The 20,042-nt window shown below is 41.6% G+C and overlaps 1 protein-coding gene across 5 annotated transcripts in view; it reads right to left on the bottom strand.

Annotated features, from left to right (window-relative positions):
* Positions 1-20,042, bottom strand: part of EPHA5 (EPH receptor A5) — a gene marked incomplete at both ends in the record, with an annotated part of 202,842 nt that overhangs the window by 81,638 nt on the left and 101,162 nt on the right. For all 5 annotated transcript variants that reach the window (XM_080621607.1, XM_080621606.1, XM_080621609.1 and 2 more), the window contains 2 exons: positions 1,591-1,926; positions 7,324-7,479. In XM_080621607.1, coding sequence (XP_080477733.1) covers positions 1,591-1,926; positions 7,324-7,479 — 492 coding nt within the window. The remainder of the gene's footprint in view (positions 1-1,590; positions 1,927-7,323; positions 7,480-20,042) is intronic.

The raw sequence follows: 20,042 nt of genomic DNA, 5'->3' as shown, positions 1-20,042 counted from the left end.
AAATCCTACTGAAACTATGGGGAGTTTGGGACATAAGTCATGAATTGGGACCATTTCCTTACAATCTGCACAGATCAGCGATGTATCATCTCCCCCCATGCAACTACACTTACTGAGGTTTATGTGGATTTAACTCCATGTATCAGGGAAAATCCATTGCCAGCAATGCAATACTAATGCAAGCCCACTAACAGGAAAATACACCTTTTCCAACAGCAGCTATTGGCAGCAGCTTTCACAATGGAAAAAGAGGAAACAGCATTACAACCATGACACCCACTGATCTGCATTAAACAGGTGCCCTCAACAGGTGTCATACTGCCATCCACTGATGTTCCTCCAGAAGATGTCCAGATGCATCCATCAGCATGCCTTTATTTCCTCTCCACTCTAATTACCAGGACAGGTATCTGATGAAGTGAGATGCAATCACACTCTTAAGCCAAGCCTGCACGTGTTCACCTGGGTAGCAGAAATGAAATGCAGCCCTGCTTTCAGCTAGCAGTTTTCTGCTCTGCAGTGAGGATCTGCCAATCTCGATCTACCTGTTATGCTGCATAGTGCACCAGACTTTCTGGCTAAGCCCTGTCTGTCAGAAGACAAGGGGCTTGCTTCAGTGATCTAGCAGCACAGTCCTCACAGCCCCAAACATCTTTTGTTCACATTCCTAGAAGGACTCCACAGTGGACGAGTGTGACTGGGGAGCTCTGAGTTAAAGTGGCAGGAAGCAAGCCAGGTAAGCAAAGGTTAAGACCCTAAAACACAGAGCATGATGGACAAGAGAAGAAGGACAGACAGGTCTCCAGGGCTTACAGAAACTCTGCGATATGCCTGGTGTGTTAATGTGTATGGAAGGACATGCAATCATGTTCTTGCCTCCCATCACAGCTCCAAGTGACAAGGCACAACGGCAGCTCCCTGTCAGTGTCCAAGGCAAAAGCTCTTTTCAACTGCTGGGCAAAGGAAGGACAGACAGATTAAGCTCTGGACAAAGGAACAAACCAGTCTACATCTCTGCCGGTACAGGGCAAAACCAAGAAGTACACTGTACGTAATGACATGTCAGTCCTACCTTGTTGGAGAAGCTGTGACAGTATATCATATCTTACCACCCTAAGTCCAGTCACTTTAGCATCACAGTGCAGAAGACGGATTAAATTCCCTAAAGTCACTCAAAGCATTTTTCTTCAGGTAACTGTTTGCAAAGGTAGGACATTTTAATGACTGGAATTTGAAATTAAAATGAACTCTTAGAAATTTCCCTTCCTCAACAGGAAAGGCAACTGTTTTCTTTCTGGTTTAGCAGGTGGATATGGCAAAATGTGAAGAAGTGGAGGGATCTCCACGTAGCTTAGTGTAAAAGGAAAGAACCAAATATCCTAAAAGCGTGTCCTGCTGGGAGGAAACATGCTGAAGACTGCAGTAATTGTAACCTATGAGACACAACCACCCGCACACATATATTTGAAGATGCCACAGTCCAGCCCTTCATGCTGGGGACTTCCACCCATTTCAAAGGGAGGCCTGCACAGGGTTTAACTGGCTCAGGCTCCCACCCCAGACATTTCCCCATGTTGAAGATTCACTTACCTGCCTGGTTTGTGGTTACATTTACAGACACAAACTGCCGGGCTCCAGGGTTCTGGTCGGATACTCCATTCACTGCCTCAATTTCAAAGGTATAGTTTGTATGGGCAAGCAGATCCACCATCATGACAGAGGTGTTTTTCAGGCCGGTTTGCTGGGGGAGGTACCTGACATGACTGCCACATGCCTCACACAGACCTGAGTGTGAGTTGCACTTCTTGCATGCAATATAATAAGACACATCTTTCCTTCCACCAGTATCAGCAGGGGGAATCCATTCCAGAAAGACACTAGTCTCGTTAACATTTGAGATGGCACTCCGAGGAGCAGAGGGGGGTCCTGGTTTGTAAAGTGAGAAAAACACATGGTAAAAACAGTATTATCAGTCATCCTGCTCTCTGTGACTCACTAGGCTGAAGAGAGATGCCCTGTTGCTCATGCGCCACAAAGTACATTTTGCAGAAGCACCTGAAGAAGTGGGAAAATGGGGATTCGTTTTGAGTATTCCCACCTCGCCTCAAGGGGTCTGCAATAAGATGCAGCCACCTGCATAGGAGGACAAGGCATGGGGCTGCCTCAAACTCAACAAGAGGAGCACTCCATCCCTGTGCATTGCCTCTTATGCTCTCCTTACTCTTCCTGAGAAAAGAGTTGCAAATCTTTGCTCTGCACAAGTCACTGGCTTCACCAGCAGCAAGATTCCCGCTCTGCATCTCATTGGCCCTATATTACTAGCCCTAGGTCCTAAAAAAGGACATACACTGTGGCATTAACACTCCGTAGGTACTCAGCTAAGACACCAAATCTCTCCTCTGTGTGCACCCGCCTCTCCCCATCAGATATTTGTCAACAGTGAAACCTAAGCTTGGGCATCCAAATCACACCTAAATGAGATGCTCAATGTAGCCCAAAGCAGATGGTGATCTACACAGGTCACTGGAAACGTGGCCATATCCAGCTACTCAATGGCAGCCTTCTTGATCCCTGCCAAGCTCTAGCACGGTTGGTTAGCCACACTGTGCTTGCTTATTTTGCCAAGCCTCCCTGCTCAGGATGCCAGCATGGTGCTGGCAAGGCTATCAAAGGAGAAACAGCTGCCGCAGAGGTACCAGAGCTCCCGCAAAAGATGAGCTGTTTCCTTCACCCTGCTGGGAAAGACCACAGCTGGGCAAGCAAAGCCCACCTGGAGACACCTTCAAGACTGCTTACTTGCAGAGGTGCTGCAAGTGTTTTTAACAGGCTTGTGTTGGAGATGAAGGGCAAGCTGCATATATACCCTTGAAGACAATGTGAAAGGACAAGCAGGAATCTCATGCAAGAGATTCATGTGTTATGTACTCAAAGGATGCTAATGAACGAGGAAGAAAGAGGAAATTTATCAAAGCAAGCCAGGAAGGATTTTAGTCACAGCACCACCAGAAGCTATGCAGCAAAGACCAGGATTTTGCCAAGGGATGTTGATGAGGGAAGGCAACACACTTCCCTTCAGTTTGAATAAAGCTGTCAAAACTCATGAGCAGTTCATTGAAAAGAGCCCGACAAGTAACTTCATCAGCTAGAAATCCATACGAATTCAAGTCTGCCTTAGGTTGTCATCTTCTTGTTTTGTTGTAATAATTAAACTCAATATCATATTTTAAAGAGGCAGTGTTGCAAAACTGAAATTACCTTATAAACCAGAAGCACTTTCCTCTATTTCCCTTTCCTATTCCCCTATTTAAGTCTATAAAATTGGTAACACTGATGAAACACTGTCACAATTTTGACTCAAGCTGTTATGATTCAGTGAGAAACTCACAGAGGAAATAAATAATACTGATTTTTTTTTTCTTTTTTTCAAAAGCTAAGTTAGTTTAGGAAATAACACATCTGCCTTGTTTGTCCTGTGATCACTTTAGATCACGGGAAGCAAGCCACTCACAATCTGTGCCACAGGGACCCAGTGTTATTTAGCTAATGACACTAAGGTACAGCCCAAGTCAGGACTATTTTCTGCACTGTCATACTCATACTGATACAATTGAAACTATGAAATTCATCGCAGGAGCTGTGTGGAGTTATATATACTGCACTCAGGGGTTTTCTATATGTTTCTACTGTTTAGATTGGCCTATTTTTTCTTCCACTGGATGAATGCCCTTTTACTGCTACTCAGTACTCTAAGAAAAAATTTCAGAAATCAGGCACAAGAAACACTTACTGGACAATGTGTCTTTAATTAGGATAAGTTACTACTTTTGTAAATTCACCAGAGATTTTTACTTTGTTTGTACAGAAGAGTCAGCTGCTGTTCTTGAAGGCTTAAAAACATCAACTTCAGCGGAAGCACTTTGAAGCTAGTGGGACTTCATAACCTATAAAATTAGCATTCTCACAGGGGCTCAGATAAAGGTCTTTAGTAGTCTACAGATATTCTTACAAGACCTACTTGACGAATCCTGAAACCACAATGGGTAAAACTTTGATAAATCACAGCTGGGATAACAAATCAGTGTTTTATCTTTGGAAGAGTGGGCCCTAGGTCTACTAGGAAGGTCTGTTTTAATTTCCAACCTCCTTTTATCAAGGACAAAGATACTAGTTTACAGATATATATATATATATCTGTGTATATATATATTTTCATCTATATGTATATATAGATGTATACATGTATATTATGTCTATATGTTTATATACATTTATATAAATGTATATATGTATTTGTTTGTTAATTTATACCCTAAACATCCCTTCTGTACCACCATTTACTGACTAGACTAGAGGCAAACACTTTCTGAAGACAAACATTAGTATTTTTTTGGATGGACATCAAACCTGTTATTTGTTGATGTATACATTTAAAAAACATAACCTGAGAGAGAATTTACCCTCTAGATACAAAGATGTATATGTATGCACTCAAAACAAAGTTAACTGTAAAATTCTTATGAGTAGGACATTACACTAAATACTATAAAATCTTCAGTTTGTCTCATGTTTCATACTAGTAAAGATATTTCCCCAATATGCTCTGAACAGCCATATAATTTATTCTCTGAGATGGGAGGCAGGGGGGAAACCAAAGGGTGTAAACTATGTTTTAATTTCAAAAAGATGATGTGCAAAGAACTGAAGCTAGGATTACTTAGCTATAATCAAGGTCAATATATAATATAAGGTCAATAAATATTTCAGACTGTGTTAGAGCAGTATTAATTTCAAAATCACCAAACATTACTTATATACTTATGGAACTGGAAAAATTAAATTAAATCTATTTTTTTTCCCCTCCAGTGTACTTAACTGAGCAGTTAACCATGGTGTAGCAGTCAGTTTTCTTCAGTGATGCTGCTGGTGGTGGGGAGTGAAAAACATTTGCTTTAAATAAGGAAAATGTCATTTCATAGCTGCAGCAACTGGCAAGGGGACTTTGCAGATGTCCTGAGATGGACACTGATATATTCTCTAAAATTAACAAGATTTCAAGGTGAGAGAAACCTACAAATATTATTAAATTCTGTGGCAATAAATATTAAAAACATACCGAATCTTTGCAGTATTTTCCTACCAGTCGCGACTTAAGTCTGTCTTGCTTGTATTTCAGTTCACAATGAGATGTTCCTTTTCAGATCTATTTGGACTAGCTTAAAACGTTAGCGTCACTACCTTCTCTTCACTGTCTTTGCCAAAATTTACTACTTATTTTTTATTAAAAAAAAAAAAAAAAGAAGAAGAGAAAAAAAAAAGCACAAACAAACACAGAGAAATCCCATCGTATGTGCAGAATCAGAAATTACAGCTTTTACCTACAGGATTCAAATTGCACCAGAAACCTGGGGGTGACAGGCACTCGAGTTGTACTACTTTTTAATATGAGCTGGTCACCAAGCTTACTTGTGCCTCTGAAAATCCTGCCATACACTCAGGTCACAGGCACGCATAAAGCCCTTCCTTGGGGACTGCAACTCCCTCCCCATGTTGCTTCATCAGCAGGACAGGCTGGATGCATACCCCTCCATCCCGAGAAGGGACAGAGAGCAATATCAATCATTGATGGTGGGCAGGAGGTACTGCTGACACTGGCAGCCTGGCTTACCTGTGTCGGTCCCTAGCTTTGGTTCTGCCTGCATAAAAAAGCCGATTTTACGTGTGTTTCCAGAGCTTGGAGTATTCCTCTCCCTTCCCATTTCCCAGTACCATGTTGGACCTAATTGTCTCTCATTTATCTAAGTCAGGCCAAGGGGCAAAATGGACATCAAGAAACCCTGGTATCAAAGTTTTTCATGCTGTAACCCACCCTAACTACTGCTCCAAAAGACACCAGCATGCCTATTAAATAAACTGAGAAGTGCTTGCATGATTCATCCCCCCAGACCACTTTGATCTGATAGCACCAGCTACTGGTAGCTGCCTAAGGCTGTCTTCTCCTTCCCTGCAGCACACCTTCCAATAGGCACATGCTTTATGCTCCTTTGGCTGGTGAAGAGCAAACACAGAGTTCAAGGGCCCCGATTCTATTCTGAGTGCCTCCTTCAGGCAAGCAGAGACCTGCCGAGGGCAATTTCCTTTGCGTCTTCCCAACAGGAACAGACTTTCTTTCTCTTTTTGAAGTGCAAACTTGGGAAGCTAGGAAGGACATCTGTATTCACTGGGATGAAGGCACAATAGATCATGCTTTTGATGAAGGCACAAAAACTCATGGCCACATAATGCAAGGAAACAGTATGGAAGGCACTTCTGCACTATGTCCCAGTGGCTCCAAGCGTGCGCGGACTCATACATCTACTTTTTCCTCCACTATTTAAGTTCCTTGGAAGCTCTACCTCTTCCTGCTCCAGTAGCTCAGCTCCACTTTGATCCCTTTTAACCTCTTTTGCACCACAAAAAAATTCATTTGGAGCATGAGGGACCCAGAAAAAGCTTGTGGTCTGTGCTACCCTCAGTGGGACTAGCTGGAATGTGGCAAAATGTGGCCCTCAGTATATGAAACATAAAATGAACAAGAAACTTTCAAAGTACAGCTGACAGGACAGCTTACAGATGGCAGGAAAAGGGCAAAATTAGTGATTCTGACTCCACAGACTCCACCTTGGACTTCCAATACCCCAATTTGCTCATTATCTACCCTCCCCTTACACCAAGGGGAAAAGCTCTACATTTCTGCTGCAGGTTTGGAGAAGCAGTTTCCATCACAGAGTTTTGAGGCTACCCTGAAGAATTACCTTCTCCAGATGGATTTGAAAGTTCAGGATCTCTCTCTGCTTGCTTGTTGAAAATGAGCTAAGAGAAGATACTAAGCAGGAACACATAGACTCTATCCATGCCTAGCGCTGACAAGCACTACCCATCATTTCCTAGATGTGTGTGCCCCACGCCGGTACCCATGCACGCACCGATGAGGGTATCTGAATGCCATGTTGCTGGCTGAATCTGCCCGTAAGTGGCTGGTGAGAGATGGAGCATCTGTTCATTACAGAGCCACAGATCACAGAGTCATTAGGGTTGGAAGGGACCTCTGGAGACAAAAAATACTTCCTGGGTTTAATGCCAGCTTTTGAAGCAAAAGGCTTTGAAAAGTTTATTCTTGTGTAACCAGAGGTCTGGTGGACAAAACCAGACATTAAAAGTGTGTCAAGACTAGTTCAGACTCCAGCCCAGAGCCTGTAAAAGCACATTAATTAGGATCATAATGTCCGGTCATAGTACAGGAACAGCTTGAAAGGATTAAAAATAACCCTATAAGCACATGCTTACTTGTACAGGCCATTGTAGGTGGGTCTGATTCCTTCCTAAAATAGTGCTCTTCACACAGGCAAGATGTGGATGCTTCATCAAGCGTGTAGCTGTGAGGGGGACATTTGCTGCAGGATGGACTGTGGGGTGAAGCTTTGAAGAACCCAGGTCTGCATACTGTGAAAAGAAGAACCACAGGCTAAGCTCTCCCATCATAAAATCAGTCTCTTCACATTTCCTTAAAAAAGTAAAACAAAACAAACAACCAAAAAAACCCCAACCCCAATAAAAATGTATGTTCAGCCAGAAAACAGACAAACACTTGCAAGCTATTTGGTTTGCATATTATAAAACAGTCTAGGACACCAGCAGTCAGTGAATACTTAAGTATCTGCATGAAAAGAGAATGTGAAGCTGTTTATTATTCTTTTTCCCCTAGCATCTGCCTTTGCTGGGCATTTATTTTCCTTGTTGAATGCATTAGAGGCAACATCATTTGGGCTCTGCTTTAGAAAACATTATTGTGCTTGGGGATTTTTTTCATTCAGTCTTAGAAAAACGGGTAAAATACATCTCATGTTTTTTGTTTAAGATGTTCTACACCCAGAAATCAATGTCTCAGCAAACAAATAGCAACACAGTGGTGGAAGGACCTCAAGATTGACAGCTTTAAGACACTGTGATAAGGTTACTTCCCTAGGGTCTTTTCCTCTGCAAACCTATGATGAATTTTAAAGTGCTCCATACAAGACAGACTGCTCTGGGTATAGCCTGAACCAGGCATGCTTGCCATACAAGATATTCCTCCCAGCTCCAATATATATGCATGACAAGGCACAAAGACTTGATACAAGAGCTGTTTTTTGTTCTCACAAATATATGGATTATGGTAGCTTAGGATCGTTTATTTTTTTTCTTTCTTTTTTTTTTTTTTTAATAATTTGAAGTGAATACAGTAATATCGTGTTCCCAGCCTCCTGAAAAATGCACTCTTTCACCTAAGCACAGCACTCTGCACTTCACCTGTGTGTGCACACTCAGCCAGAAGCAGTGACAACCATAGGTTTACATGTATCCACCCTGGCATTAGCACAAAAGCAGCTGGCCCTGTAATCACACTGTTATATGCAGAATTACAAACCCACTGTTAGCAAAAGGAGGAAAACTTGATTTTGCATTTGTCTCAAAAAGCAGAGACATGGAGATAAGTTAAAGCAGCTCCAGAATGCTGCTACTTTCTTTTTCCTTCAGAGATGCTTTAAAATGATTCTGCCTAGTGTGATATCAATGATGCCCAGGTCTGCTGTCAGACTTACAGAAGTTACCTGGAAATTCCATCTGCATTCAATCTTCCCCAGTTGTAATCAGTTCACAAAGAAAATGAGTTCACAAAAAAAGCATTAATATTATCCCATCAGGAATGTCCAGACAAACACGATATGAAGATCATGTGCTAAAATTCAGCCAGTAATGACAGAATTCATCTTCATGGTAGATAAAGTACAGTTCATTGCTAGAGATCCTTTTTCCTCTGATGGACCAACTAAGACAACTGCTTCTAAAGCTGAATATGCTTCCTGCAGTACCAGAGAACAGTCTCGACATCTTCCCTTTTATGCCACTAGCTTCACCAAAGGTGAGACACTTGCACATCAACTTCTAACTCCTGGAGATAACCAGTAAGTCTGCTGATCAAGAACACTCATGAATCAAAAGGAGTGTGATCCAAGAACATTCAATAGACTTTCCCCAGACTTCAATCCCACAGTCATGCTCAGAACATGAAGCTCTCCTATTGAATGCCATGCAACCCTGAAGCAGTTCACAAGCCCACCACAGGCTGCCAGATCTCCATCATGCATATGCAGCCTCTTCATCTCTCTATGGGACGCTCATTTCCAGCATCCCTGCTGACCACCCCAAACAGGGCACTCTCCCATATCTGCCCCAAATTCCCTTTTCTTCCCACAAGACAGGCAGAGAAACTGGTAGAACTGGAGGAATTTACAGGTTTAAAAAGCCCTGTAAAACCCTGCAATTTCCAAAACTGCTGATCATCCAACTAGTGCTCTATACCTAGGCTGTGAGCTCTGCAGGATGCATTCATCTGCTTTGTGTCTATACACCAGGATTGGCAACAAACCTAGGGCTCAATTTATTCTTGATGGCTGTTAGCAGACTTGCCGCTAGCTGCCCTCGCGCTTTATGTGTATTCCTCAGTTACTAGCACAGGGTTAAGTTCTTTTATTTACTTCACAACCACCTTCAAATGCTGCCCTTCCTACAGAAAGGACTTGTTATACAATCGCTGGAGAGTCTGCTGGGAGAGGAGACCACCAAACGGCCCCTCTATACCCTATAATTTGTATTTCAAAGCCAAATCAAACTCACTTGCACCTGCAGACAATAGGGATGGGGAAATGAAAGCACAAAAATGCGCAACATTAATGAGGGCAGCCCACGTCTAGCATGTACTTGATGTAATTAGCCTGCAAAAAATGACTTGAATTTACCTCATTATGTCCCATCAAGACAGACAGAAAATCACTACAGCACAAGAGTTTACCATGTTTTTATTTTGTGCAAAGCAGCAAATGAAGAATAAGTCAGTTTTCCTTGACAGACTTTCAACAAGGTGCAGCTTGTTAATGATGGTATGATACGTAGCTCAGCTCAAAGGAAGTGTTTGTTTTTTATGAATAAATACGGAGTCAACAGATGTACAACACTAATAACACATGTTTTAATAAGGCATGTGAAATAAAACTGAACTGGACCAATTTTTGTATAATCCACAGGTTCCCATGCATCAGGCAAGTCCCTTCTCTATCCAAAAGGTATAAGAAAGAACAATCAAGAACATTAAATTACACTGAAGCCAGCAGAGTAGTGTGCTGTCGTATCTAAGTGAAATACTCTTGTGTTGGATAGAAAGGAAAAAATCAGGGACAGGAGATGGGATATGCTAAAAGAGGAAGGACAGGAAATAAAAATAAATGCACCAATTAGCATAGCAAGTGGTGGGATGCCGAGTCCACGCTCCTGCATCAGATGCTCTGGGGAGGACAGAACAGGATTTGCAGGGTTCCCCCAACATAGCCTTCCAGCCTCTCATGACTAGCAGCTTGGGGACCACTCCTGATGGGAAATACACTTGCGCTACCATGCTCAGGAGCAGAAGCAGCTGTAGCTGCAAGGGTGTTTCAGACATAACTAGTATCTATTAAAACACTTCTCTCTGTACACTTTTCTATGTTTGCTTTGTACCTGACACAAGGGAGAGGACAGATGATGAGATGGTTCAAGCAACAATCGTTTAATAAACAGGAATGTTGTGATAAAATGGATAGAGTTAGATGAAAGTTGACCCAGGAGCATCTTATGCCGCCACACTGCACAGCAGGTATCACGGTAGCCAGACAGGCACAGTCTTGTTTGAGCTCAACAGCCAAAAGCAGGGGCTGGTACCATGTCATTTTTCTGCCACTGGTGGCAATATCTCAGGTATTTTGGAAACTGGATTCAGAGTAGAATAGGGCCACAAACAGCTTACCTTGCACATACCTTGGGTTTTGGTCTTTATCTCACTATTCCTCTTCTGACAGTCAACCTTACAACTCTTCATAAAGTATACATGACTTTTTTAAAATTACATGCATGTCTTGGGTTTAATTTCTAACTGAATCTTATTTTAGTCTTCCTATATTTTTATCTTAGTATTTCTAATTCAACAGCTCTTGAAAGGATATGTAAAACTAGCACAGTACAGTCAGACACGTAATGGTACTATCTCTTTTCAAGGTGGGGGGAAAAGCAGGAGAAGTAAGATGAGCCTAAGACTCCCAATAATCTGCTGCAAGACAGCTAAAAAAGAAATGAAATTAAGTTTTAAGCTGTTGATGTGATCTACTTCTTTCTTCTTAATATCAAAACTGATAACTCCTTAGCTGATTAACAGCCACTGATGTGTGAAAATAGTCTTTAAATGAAATTGGTTGATAGAAAAAAAAACAAAATTAGAGTATTTTTAGACACAGCAAATATGCATAAACAACCTGCTGGTGTTAGGTACAAGTGCGATGTGTTTCTGTTAGTAGCACATCCATTATTAGCAATTAATTTCACTCTTTTTATTCTTAGTAGCAACCGCAAAATGTTGCAGGCACAGACCATTAATATCTGTGCAGTCTTCTGCTTGCCCACTTTATGATGGGCCAGTGAGAGATGGCTGCAATGAACAATGGCAGTAAGAACCTCCTGCAACAGCTATGGTGTGAACTGAACCCTTAAACTGGCAGTGATTGGATTAGAAACTGGCTTTGCACTTTGCAGACAGAAGCCCACAAGAGCTGTGCTGATAGAAGCTGGCTCTTCAAATGCGGGTGGATGGAGGAAAGGATCACCTGTACTCTTACAATGAAAACCACCCTCTTCAAATGATGTGCTGAACTTTTATATGCTATATCAGTGCTAGAGACAGTGAGCACCAGTGGAGGGGTCGAGGTGGGGGGAAGCGGGCAGAGTAACAATCAAACAGCTGGGACTACTTGACAGACTATTTTTTGCAAGCCTTAACATCAAATGATTCACAGCTGCATCCCTGCAACCATCCCTGAGCTTCATTCAATGGGCAGGGCTTCTCCCCTCTCTGGCTACCCTGTGCCTTTGCTGCACACCAACCCCAGGCAACAAGTGCTGGAAGCAAGGACCACCTTCAAGCCTTTCCATATCCACAGGCACATACATGGCCATTCAGGTAAAGCAATCTAACTAATATTTAGTAGGAATTCCAGTTTTGTCCCTGGAGATAAAAAAGCTACGAAGCATGACCCTATAAGTGTTGAAACTCCAGGAATCATGAAAAAGGTCCAACCTATTAGTCCCTTTGCACTCTCATAATGCCGGGAGGATACGCTCAGAGTATTTAAGTGCTTAGGATCAGCAAAGTGACCTTTCATATATCGCAGAAAATAAAGCTCAAACAGGAATTACAGTCTCTCTTGCAGAGCACCAAATTACTCTCCACAGTAATCAGAAATTACAAGTATAATTCATAAGGCAGTGCCACTAATCCATAAATAAAGCTAATGGACAAAATCTAACAAAAAAGTAATGAGGATAAGGATGCCTAATCTAGACAGAGCACAGGTTACCCAGGTGAAACATGTTACCTCCCCAAAACACAAAACCTCTTTGCTTCTTCTTCTAATCCTTTAGTCTCATTTGCTTTTTTAGGCTGCAAACTTCTGTCAGGGACACACACAGCTCAAATTACCACAGCTTTTAGATGCAACTACAGCATAGAACTCTGTCCCATGCCAGACCCATAATCCACCTAGAGCAGGCTCTTGGCGGAAATACAAGCAAGATGCGGTGCTTGCATGTGTGCTCAGTAGAAAGGAAAGCAAGCAGCTCTGTAGCTCATCAACTCTGCCTTCATTAACACATCACGCTGGCACGGGGAATAGTTGAAAGATTTGAGCAAGACCAATCTACAAATAAACAACCCCCTGTTTTCATCTCTGAAGCTGCCATGCCTTGAAGCAAGAGGTGGCTGCTGCCTGTTGGATGCATCCAAAACCTAAAGAAGGGTTTAGTGAGGTACAGGTCTTTACAATGTGGAATCAATTATACTGCTGAGTGGCTCCAAGCTCCAGCTTGTGCTTCTGACAGACTTTTACTTTCAGGAAAAAAACAAACCAAAAACCACAGCAGACTGCATTCATATCTTCCAACCAATATAAAGAGATGATTGCCACGCTCTTCTAAAAAGTATTCCAAGAACTCCAGCAACCCACGATTGAGCATCCTCCTGCAGAATTTACAAGCAGGCTTCCAAAAGCTAATCCCTAACAGCTTTCTTTGAACTGCAGGCTGACATCGAAATTGCTGCCCAAGCAATAAAGCCATAGACAAATGTGTAAAATGCCCTGGTCATATCTACTTTAGGGTTGGTCTCTCTATCTGCAGTGGTGCTATGTTGCTTCCTGCAGCACACCTTGGGAATTTGAAGGGAATTAAATAAAAACCCACTAATAAAACACTGTAATTCAAATTTGCTGGTTTGCTTAAACCCACTGTACTTGCCATCATCCTTTGGCAACTTCAACACCCAGGGCTGCAGCCCAGGACCTGCTAAAGGTTCTTTTAAATGGGTTCCTGGAGCTTGCTAACTGGGGATAAGTGGAGCATCTGAGGACTTTGCACCTTGGAAAAAGAGACTGGTTCCGTACCTTGGACATAAGCCGATTCATGCATCTCAAGTGGGAAATATTCTTAAACTGGTTTTTTTTTGTTGTTCTAAGAAAACAGTGTCTTTTGATGCTGTTCTGTCCAGCCTTACACTAACTCAGGCTGAATTACCTCTACTCCACATTGAAATCAGCTTTAGCTCTGAACACCAAAACAACCTTGAAAACTTGAACAGAAATAAATTAGTACTTGCAGTTCCTCCCTTTGAAATACCACTTTTTCTACCACATGGCTCACTAAATTGTCACATGGCAATTTATGACATGACCATAGTTGTTGGAAAACTAAGAATTAACTGCCACTAATGACATTAATGTGTTTCTTCTAAATGGCATCAAACTTCATCACATGGCATCGTTCTGAAAAATTAATCAAATTCCCAAGTCAGCCACATTTGCAAGCCATAAAAATACTTGGAACACAATGTATTTGAAAATGCTTATGCTTACATTAAGGTCTTAATGGGCTATACTTCTGTACATTCCTACTCTGCTCTAAAAGATTTTGAAGCAATCAATGAGGCAAAACCTGAATCAAGCCTAAACTCTCAGCAGTGTGACGGAGGAGCAGGGAAAGAGATTTATCCTGGCATATATGCAAACCCATGCTACCATTTGGGTTTAATTTTGCAGAAGGAAAGCAAGCTACAGAAAATAAATGTTTTTAGGGGAAACAAGATTTCTCAAAAGCACTCAGTACCATGCAAGGGTGCTCTCACCAGCTGTGTTGACGGCGGGGCCAGCTCAAAGTGGTTGGGGTTTTTTATTTGGTTTGTTTTCTTTTTTTCTCCAAACTTGACTTTTCAAAAAAAAACCTGTGAGAAACTGGACCATTTCTAGAGAAAGCACTGCTTCAGATGGAGCGTCATTTCCCAGCAAACACAAAATTTCTGGGGCCAGCAGCTGCATGTTCTTGCAAGCATGTACAAGGGCTCCTTCAGCTCCCAGCCCAGGTGGCACCTGTGTTTCTCTTTGCTTTCTGGTTACAAGAGACAGACCCAATTTGGTCTCACTGAGCCCCAGCTATCTGGCTTACAGTAAGAAAAGGCAGTCCACATCCTGTTGCTCAGACTTTCTGTCTATTATAGCTATAAAATATCTATATCCGTAAATTTCTAAATCTCTATAAAACCTATATATGCATCTTTACCTTGCTCTCCGAAGTATGGGGAAAAAATGCACAAAATTATGCTCAAATTGGTGTTTTGGTTTTTTTTCTCTTAAGTCAAGACAAACTGAAATAATTTTATTCTCATAAACAAAGGAAGCAATGATTTACAGTGCTGCACCTAAGGGAAAAATACAATTTAAGATAAAGAAGGCAGCAGGGACACACTTGTTTCTGCACGCTTGTAAACATAACTTTAGATGCCTAGCTCTACGTGTAATCCAAGAGACACAAGAGTCTGCTTTGGAAGTTTCTGTACGCGTAGACACACACCCCAGGTTATCCTTTGTTGTGCGAATGGCAACTTAAACATTCAAGCTGCATTGCACTCTAAGTGAAGGAAGGATTGATGGACAAGCTGCAGAACTCCCTCAAGTTCAATAGAAGCATTGACTGAATAGCAAATAGCAATCATCATCCCTAATGGCAGCAGGGTGATGGTATCAAACCTGAAAATGATGCAGACGAACCCCCCCCCATATCTATCTATGCGCAATACGTAATTGCAATACACAATTACGGAGAGTAATGCAAAGACATGTTGGCAAAATCTCTTGGAAAACAGTGCTCTTCAAAGCTGCATATTTGTTGGCACAATTCTACAATGAAAGGGTTTTAGTCTTCTGGTTCAGTCCACCATAGGGATCTGGAGCCCAGCCAGCAAAGAAAGAAAGATTCTGTAATTACGCTGTGGCTTGGAAAATTGCAACCCATTGTGGTTAAGAAATATGACATTTGGGAGGATTTATTGTGATGATTTATGTCATGTGTGTTTACTTGACCAACATTTCAAGGTTTTAGCCTGAACTAATAGATTGTATATATGCAGGCAGTAGAGAGAAGTAAAACCGTTTAAAATATTTCCTTCTACTTGGTTCTATCTTGTGAAACTTCATTTATGTGGACAACATTTCTAGGTGGTATAAAATCAGCCTTTCCTCTGCTGACTATTTTGGTCCAAAATAGGCAGCATCCCACCAACCTACAGCGATGCTGACACCTACGCAAAAGGATCATTTCAAACCATACCTCAATGTTTAAAGACTTGTTTGCTTCAAGCTTTACGATCAGCTGCCTCAGGAGGTAAATGTGGTAGGACTGGCTGCAGACAATTTATTTTAAAATTGTTCCTCTGTAATTTATAGTTGAACATATGTCACTCCAGACACATCTATTCAAATTCCATCACAGGGTGACAGAGATGGATCGTTCACAGTCCTTCCGACCAAAAAAAGATAGGGAGGATTTATCTAGAGTTGCCTGGCCTAAGTGTGCTAAATGGGTTTATGCATATAAAAGTGACTCGAGGGAAGTGGGGTTTATTTTGCAAATTTAAGATACAGGCACTGCTAAGCAAAATCCTGCAGCAGGCTGGTGGCTTAGAGGGACATAGAAGGAAATGTGAGCATGCCTCTTGGGGAATATCTCCCTTCAGTCATGCTGTATTCCACAGAACGTCATGGCTTTTTGCATTGGAGCACAACAGTTGGAGTTACACATGCAGGTCTCTCTGAGCTAAATTCTCCCCCAATATGCATACCCTGAGATACTCTGACGTTAGTTAGGAGGCAATCAAAGGGTGGGTACAACGAGGATAAGACAAGTATTAATACCCTGAGAAATGTAATGAGGAATGCTGAGAAGCTACACTAAACGCACACAGAAGTGCAGAAACAACAAGCGGTTATCCCATCACATGCAGATACAAAAATTTCTCCCATTCCTATAGGAAAACTTACTGAATATCAACAAACATGTGCAAACGCAAAATGAATCAATACAACTTGATACTTTAAACCTCCTGATTTTGGAACCAATCCCAATATTGTTTGAGTAGGTGGCCTCATGTCTTTTGGATGCTGGAATTGGATCATCCTTGCCACAAATGAGCTAGAACTGTTGTGATTCCAGACCAGACAGAAAAACACTAAAACCCCAAAGGAAAACAGAAAACCAAACCCAAACAGTTCTATCTCAAGAAGATATTTTATCAGACTATAAACAGCACTTTTCTGAGACCAAAGCATCTTAGACTTGGGAGGGAGATGTCCTGCTAGCATTCCTGCCCACTGCCTATTCTCATGGGCTTCGTGCTTGCCCCCAAAATGGCTGTTTGACGTACACAACTGCTCCAGAAATTCAGAAGTGAAGAAAAAAGGAAAGCAAAGCAAACACTGCCTTCCCTCTTGCTGCATGAAGCCTCACCATAACCGCCTTCCCACCAAATCCATTTTCCCATACTAGACAGCACTAGCCCAAAGCACACTCTGCAGCAATGATGTTGGCCATTCTCACAGGCTTTTTATTCAAGGTTTTGAGCTGCCAAAGCTTGATTTATGGAGATTTAATTCTCAGACTATTATAAAGGGATACTGTTGCTCACATGTAGCTTAGTTGGCTCTCCAGCTACATGAAAGAAGTAAGCATCGCCTACACAAGCCTATTTACCCTGGAAACCCAGCACTAACTTTATTTGTAATTTCCACTGCATCTTTGGACCCTTGCATCTCATGAACTTGAACAGTCTTCCTAAGGCATTCTGGGGAAAAAAAAAAAAGCAACACTTCTGCTTTATAGAAACCACTCACATTTGATTTGTTCAAGAGAAGACTGGAAAATAGGAGAGGAGAAAGAGGAAAGCTGGTGTGGACACAAGGGCATTGCACCCTGGGCTTGGTCTTGCAAGAGAAGACTGAAACCTGTTCATCTTATGTCATACACAACCACCCCAAACAGTTTACCATCCCATAGTTCTTCCACGTCTTGTTTTCAAAGCCTTGTCAAGTATTGTGGCATCTATTCTGGGATACCCAGTGGGCAAAGGTGGAACGAGGGGATGTTGCTTGTCCTCTCAGCAGCCCTGAAAGGTGGAGACTGCAGGAGAAGCTTAAGAATCAGTTGTGTTATTAAAAAAAAAAAAAAAAAAAACAAAAAACAAAAAACAAAACAAAACCACAAACCCAAAAGGAAAGAGTTTGTTAGCCTTTTTGAGAAGAAAGCCTGAAAATGCAAGCACCAACAGATCAACCAGTAGAAGGCAAATATAAAAAGCCCAGTATTAATTCTTTTATTGGAAGTGGTACGCTTTGCACTGAAGGATCAAATGGGAGTTTCCTGCCTCAAGTAGGGACTGGTAATATTTTCCTCCCTGCCACTTGGCCTCCCCAGTATCCTGCATCCATTCTGCACGGATGTAATCCTGATTGTAGGTTTCTTTTCAGATGCACTAGAGAGAAGCTAGGAACTCCTGAGGCTCAAATACCATTCACAGTTTAATTCTTTTTAAGTTGCACAAGTCACAAAAACACACAGTTCGTTATTCCACACAGAAATTCTCTCATCATCCAGCCAAATTTGAAAATAAATAGTTGCAATTAAACGCAGCACTACATTATTTATGTAGACACATTCAATTTGCAGAAAAATGCTATAAAATATTCCCCTTCAGTACAAGGGAAATTTATTACACTTTTATTGTATACTTTCTTCTCCCTGCCTTTTATTTTTCCCTGTGTTACTTAACACATCATTTTCTAGCCACTGTTTCTGCTGCTTCTGTCTTTAAAGAGTGAGGGATGTAATCCAAATCCAAATGTTTCTTGATTATTTGTGAACAAGGCTGCTGAATGATTGCTAGGCAGATAATTCCAGTATTTCCCTTGCAATCGAGGATCTCTCCTCGTCTCTGCATTTTGCTCTTACAGCTGCTGTGTAAATGATATGCACCGAGGCTGTCCAAGGCTTCAGAGTGCATATTAATTCTGCCAGGAACTCTAGAGACTCTGAAGAATTGCTAATTTAACAACAGGCTGTGAAATTATTTTTTCTTTCTTTATTATCCATACAGCTTCCCATTGTAGCTCTTTAGATGGGGACATTGTTTGAACTGTTTTATTACAGCAGGGCTTGTTGTAACAGGATGAGGGGTGATGTCTTTAAACTGAAAGAGGGGAGATTCAGGCTGGATGTGAGGAAAAAAATCTTTACAATGAGGGTGGGTAAAATACTCGCACAAGTTACCCAGAGAGGTGGTAGATGCCCCATCCCCGGAGACATTCAAGGCCAAGCTGGATGTGGGTCTGGGCAACCTGATTTAGTTGAAGATGTCCCTACTCATTGCAGGGGGGTTGGACTGGATTGACCTTTGAAGGTCAATTCCAACCCAAACTGTTCTATGATTAATTGCTCTGCTATTTGAAAGCAACTTTACAGCCTCGACTGTCTTTCAGTGTGAGGAACATTTCATCCTGCCAGGAAATAACTGAAAGCTTTCTCCCCAGCAGTCCCTGTATCCATAACCAGATACAAATATGTGAAACAAGTGCTAATAAAAATAGGTTAACTTGCTGCAGGTGTTCCTCTGTCAATTTTTCCAGGTGATATTGGCAAAATCTGACAGGGAAGCACAGTGATATATTTCGCTTATACTTTGACATTTTGATTCTGTTTGTTAGGGTGTATGTGCAGGGATCTGGTTTTTTCTCCAAGACCTCTATAGCTGTCAGTCTGTGCAAATACGATTTGACAAGATGTCCATTTAGCAGGATGGGAGGGCAAAGGAAAGGTAAAAAAAAAAAAGAGAGCTGGAGAGACCAGGTATCTGGGTAAAGCTGCACTGCAGTGCAGAAATGGATGCTCTTCACATAAGAACATGAACAAAAGAGCAGCTTGATATGCAGGATCTAAGGCAGTTTGCATCCTTTAATCAATAGCTCCTTCAAGAAAGGTGGCCAAGAATAATACAAACAGAAAGTGGAGGAGAAAGAAGACAAAAGGCCAGCACTGGAGAAGGCATTGGGATCACTGTACACTCATTCACAGGAAGATTTTTGGATGGTCTTACTTCTTTTTTTTAAAAGGAGAAATGAAAGGAAGAAAAAAGAAACCTATCCTTTGTTCCTGAGAATTAAATTTAAGAAGAAATCTAAATAAGTTTTGCTTTCCAAGGCTGCCCTCTTCCAGCCTGAGAAAAGAAGCAGAAGGTAACGAAGCTGTCTTTCAGGAATAATATTGGAACATGCTCTGCTTATGGAGCCCTGAATTTAGAAGCCCTCAGTTCACCTCTCCCTCAAAGATCTTTGGACCAGAAGCACACAGATAGGTTAGAATCAAATACAATAAGAATAAGCTACAAAGATGAAAACAGAAAATTAGTATAGCATTTAAAAGAGACATTAATCAGAGATGAGAGATTTAGTAAAGTGATGAAAGGAGACCTTGGCTGAGGAGAGCCAGTTGTGCCCTCCTTCCCTTGCTGTTCCACCAAGATAGAAAGCACGTATTACTGAAGCTGTAAGTGCTTACAGTTATGGTCCCAAACC

The sequence above is a fragment of the Psittacula echo genome (assembly GCF_963264785.1).
Source record: "Psittacula echo genome assembly, chromosome: 1".
Lineage (NCBI taxonomy): Eukaryota > Metazoa > Chordata > Aves > Psittaciformes > Psittacidae > Psittacula > Psittacula echo.
This window is presented reverse-complemented; position numbering and strand designations above follow the sequence as displayed.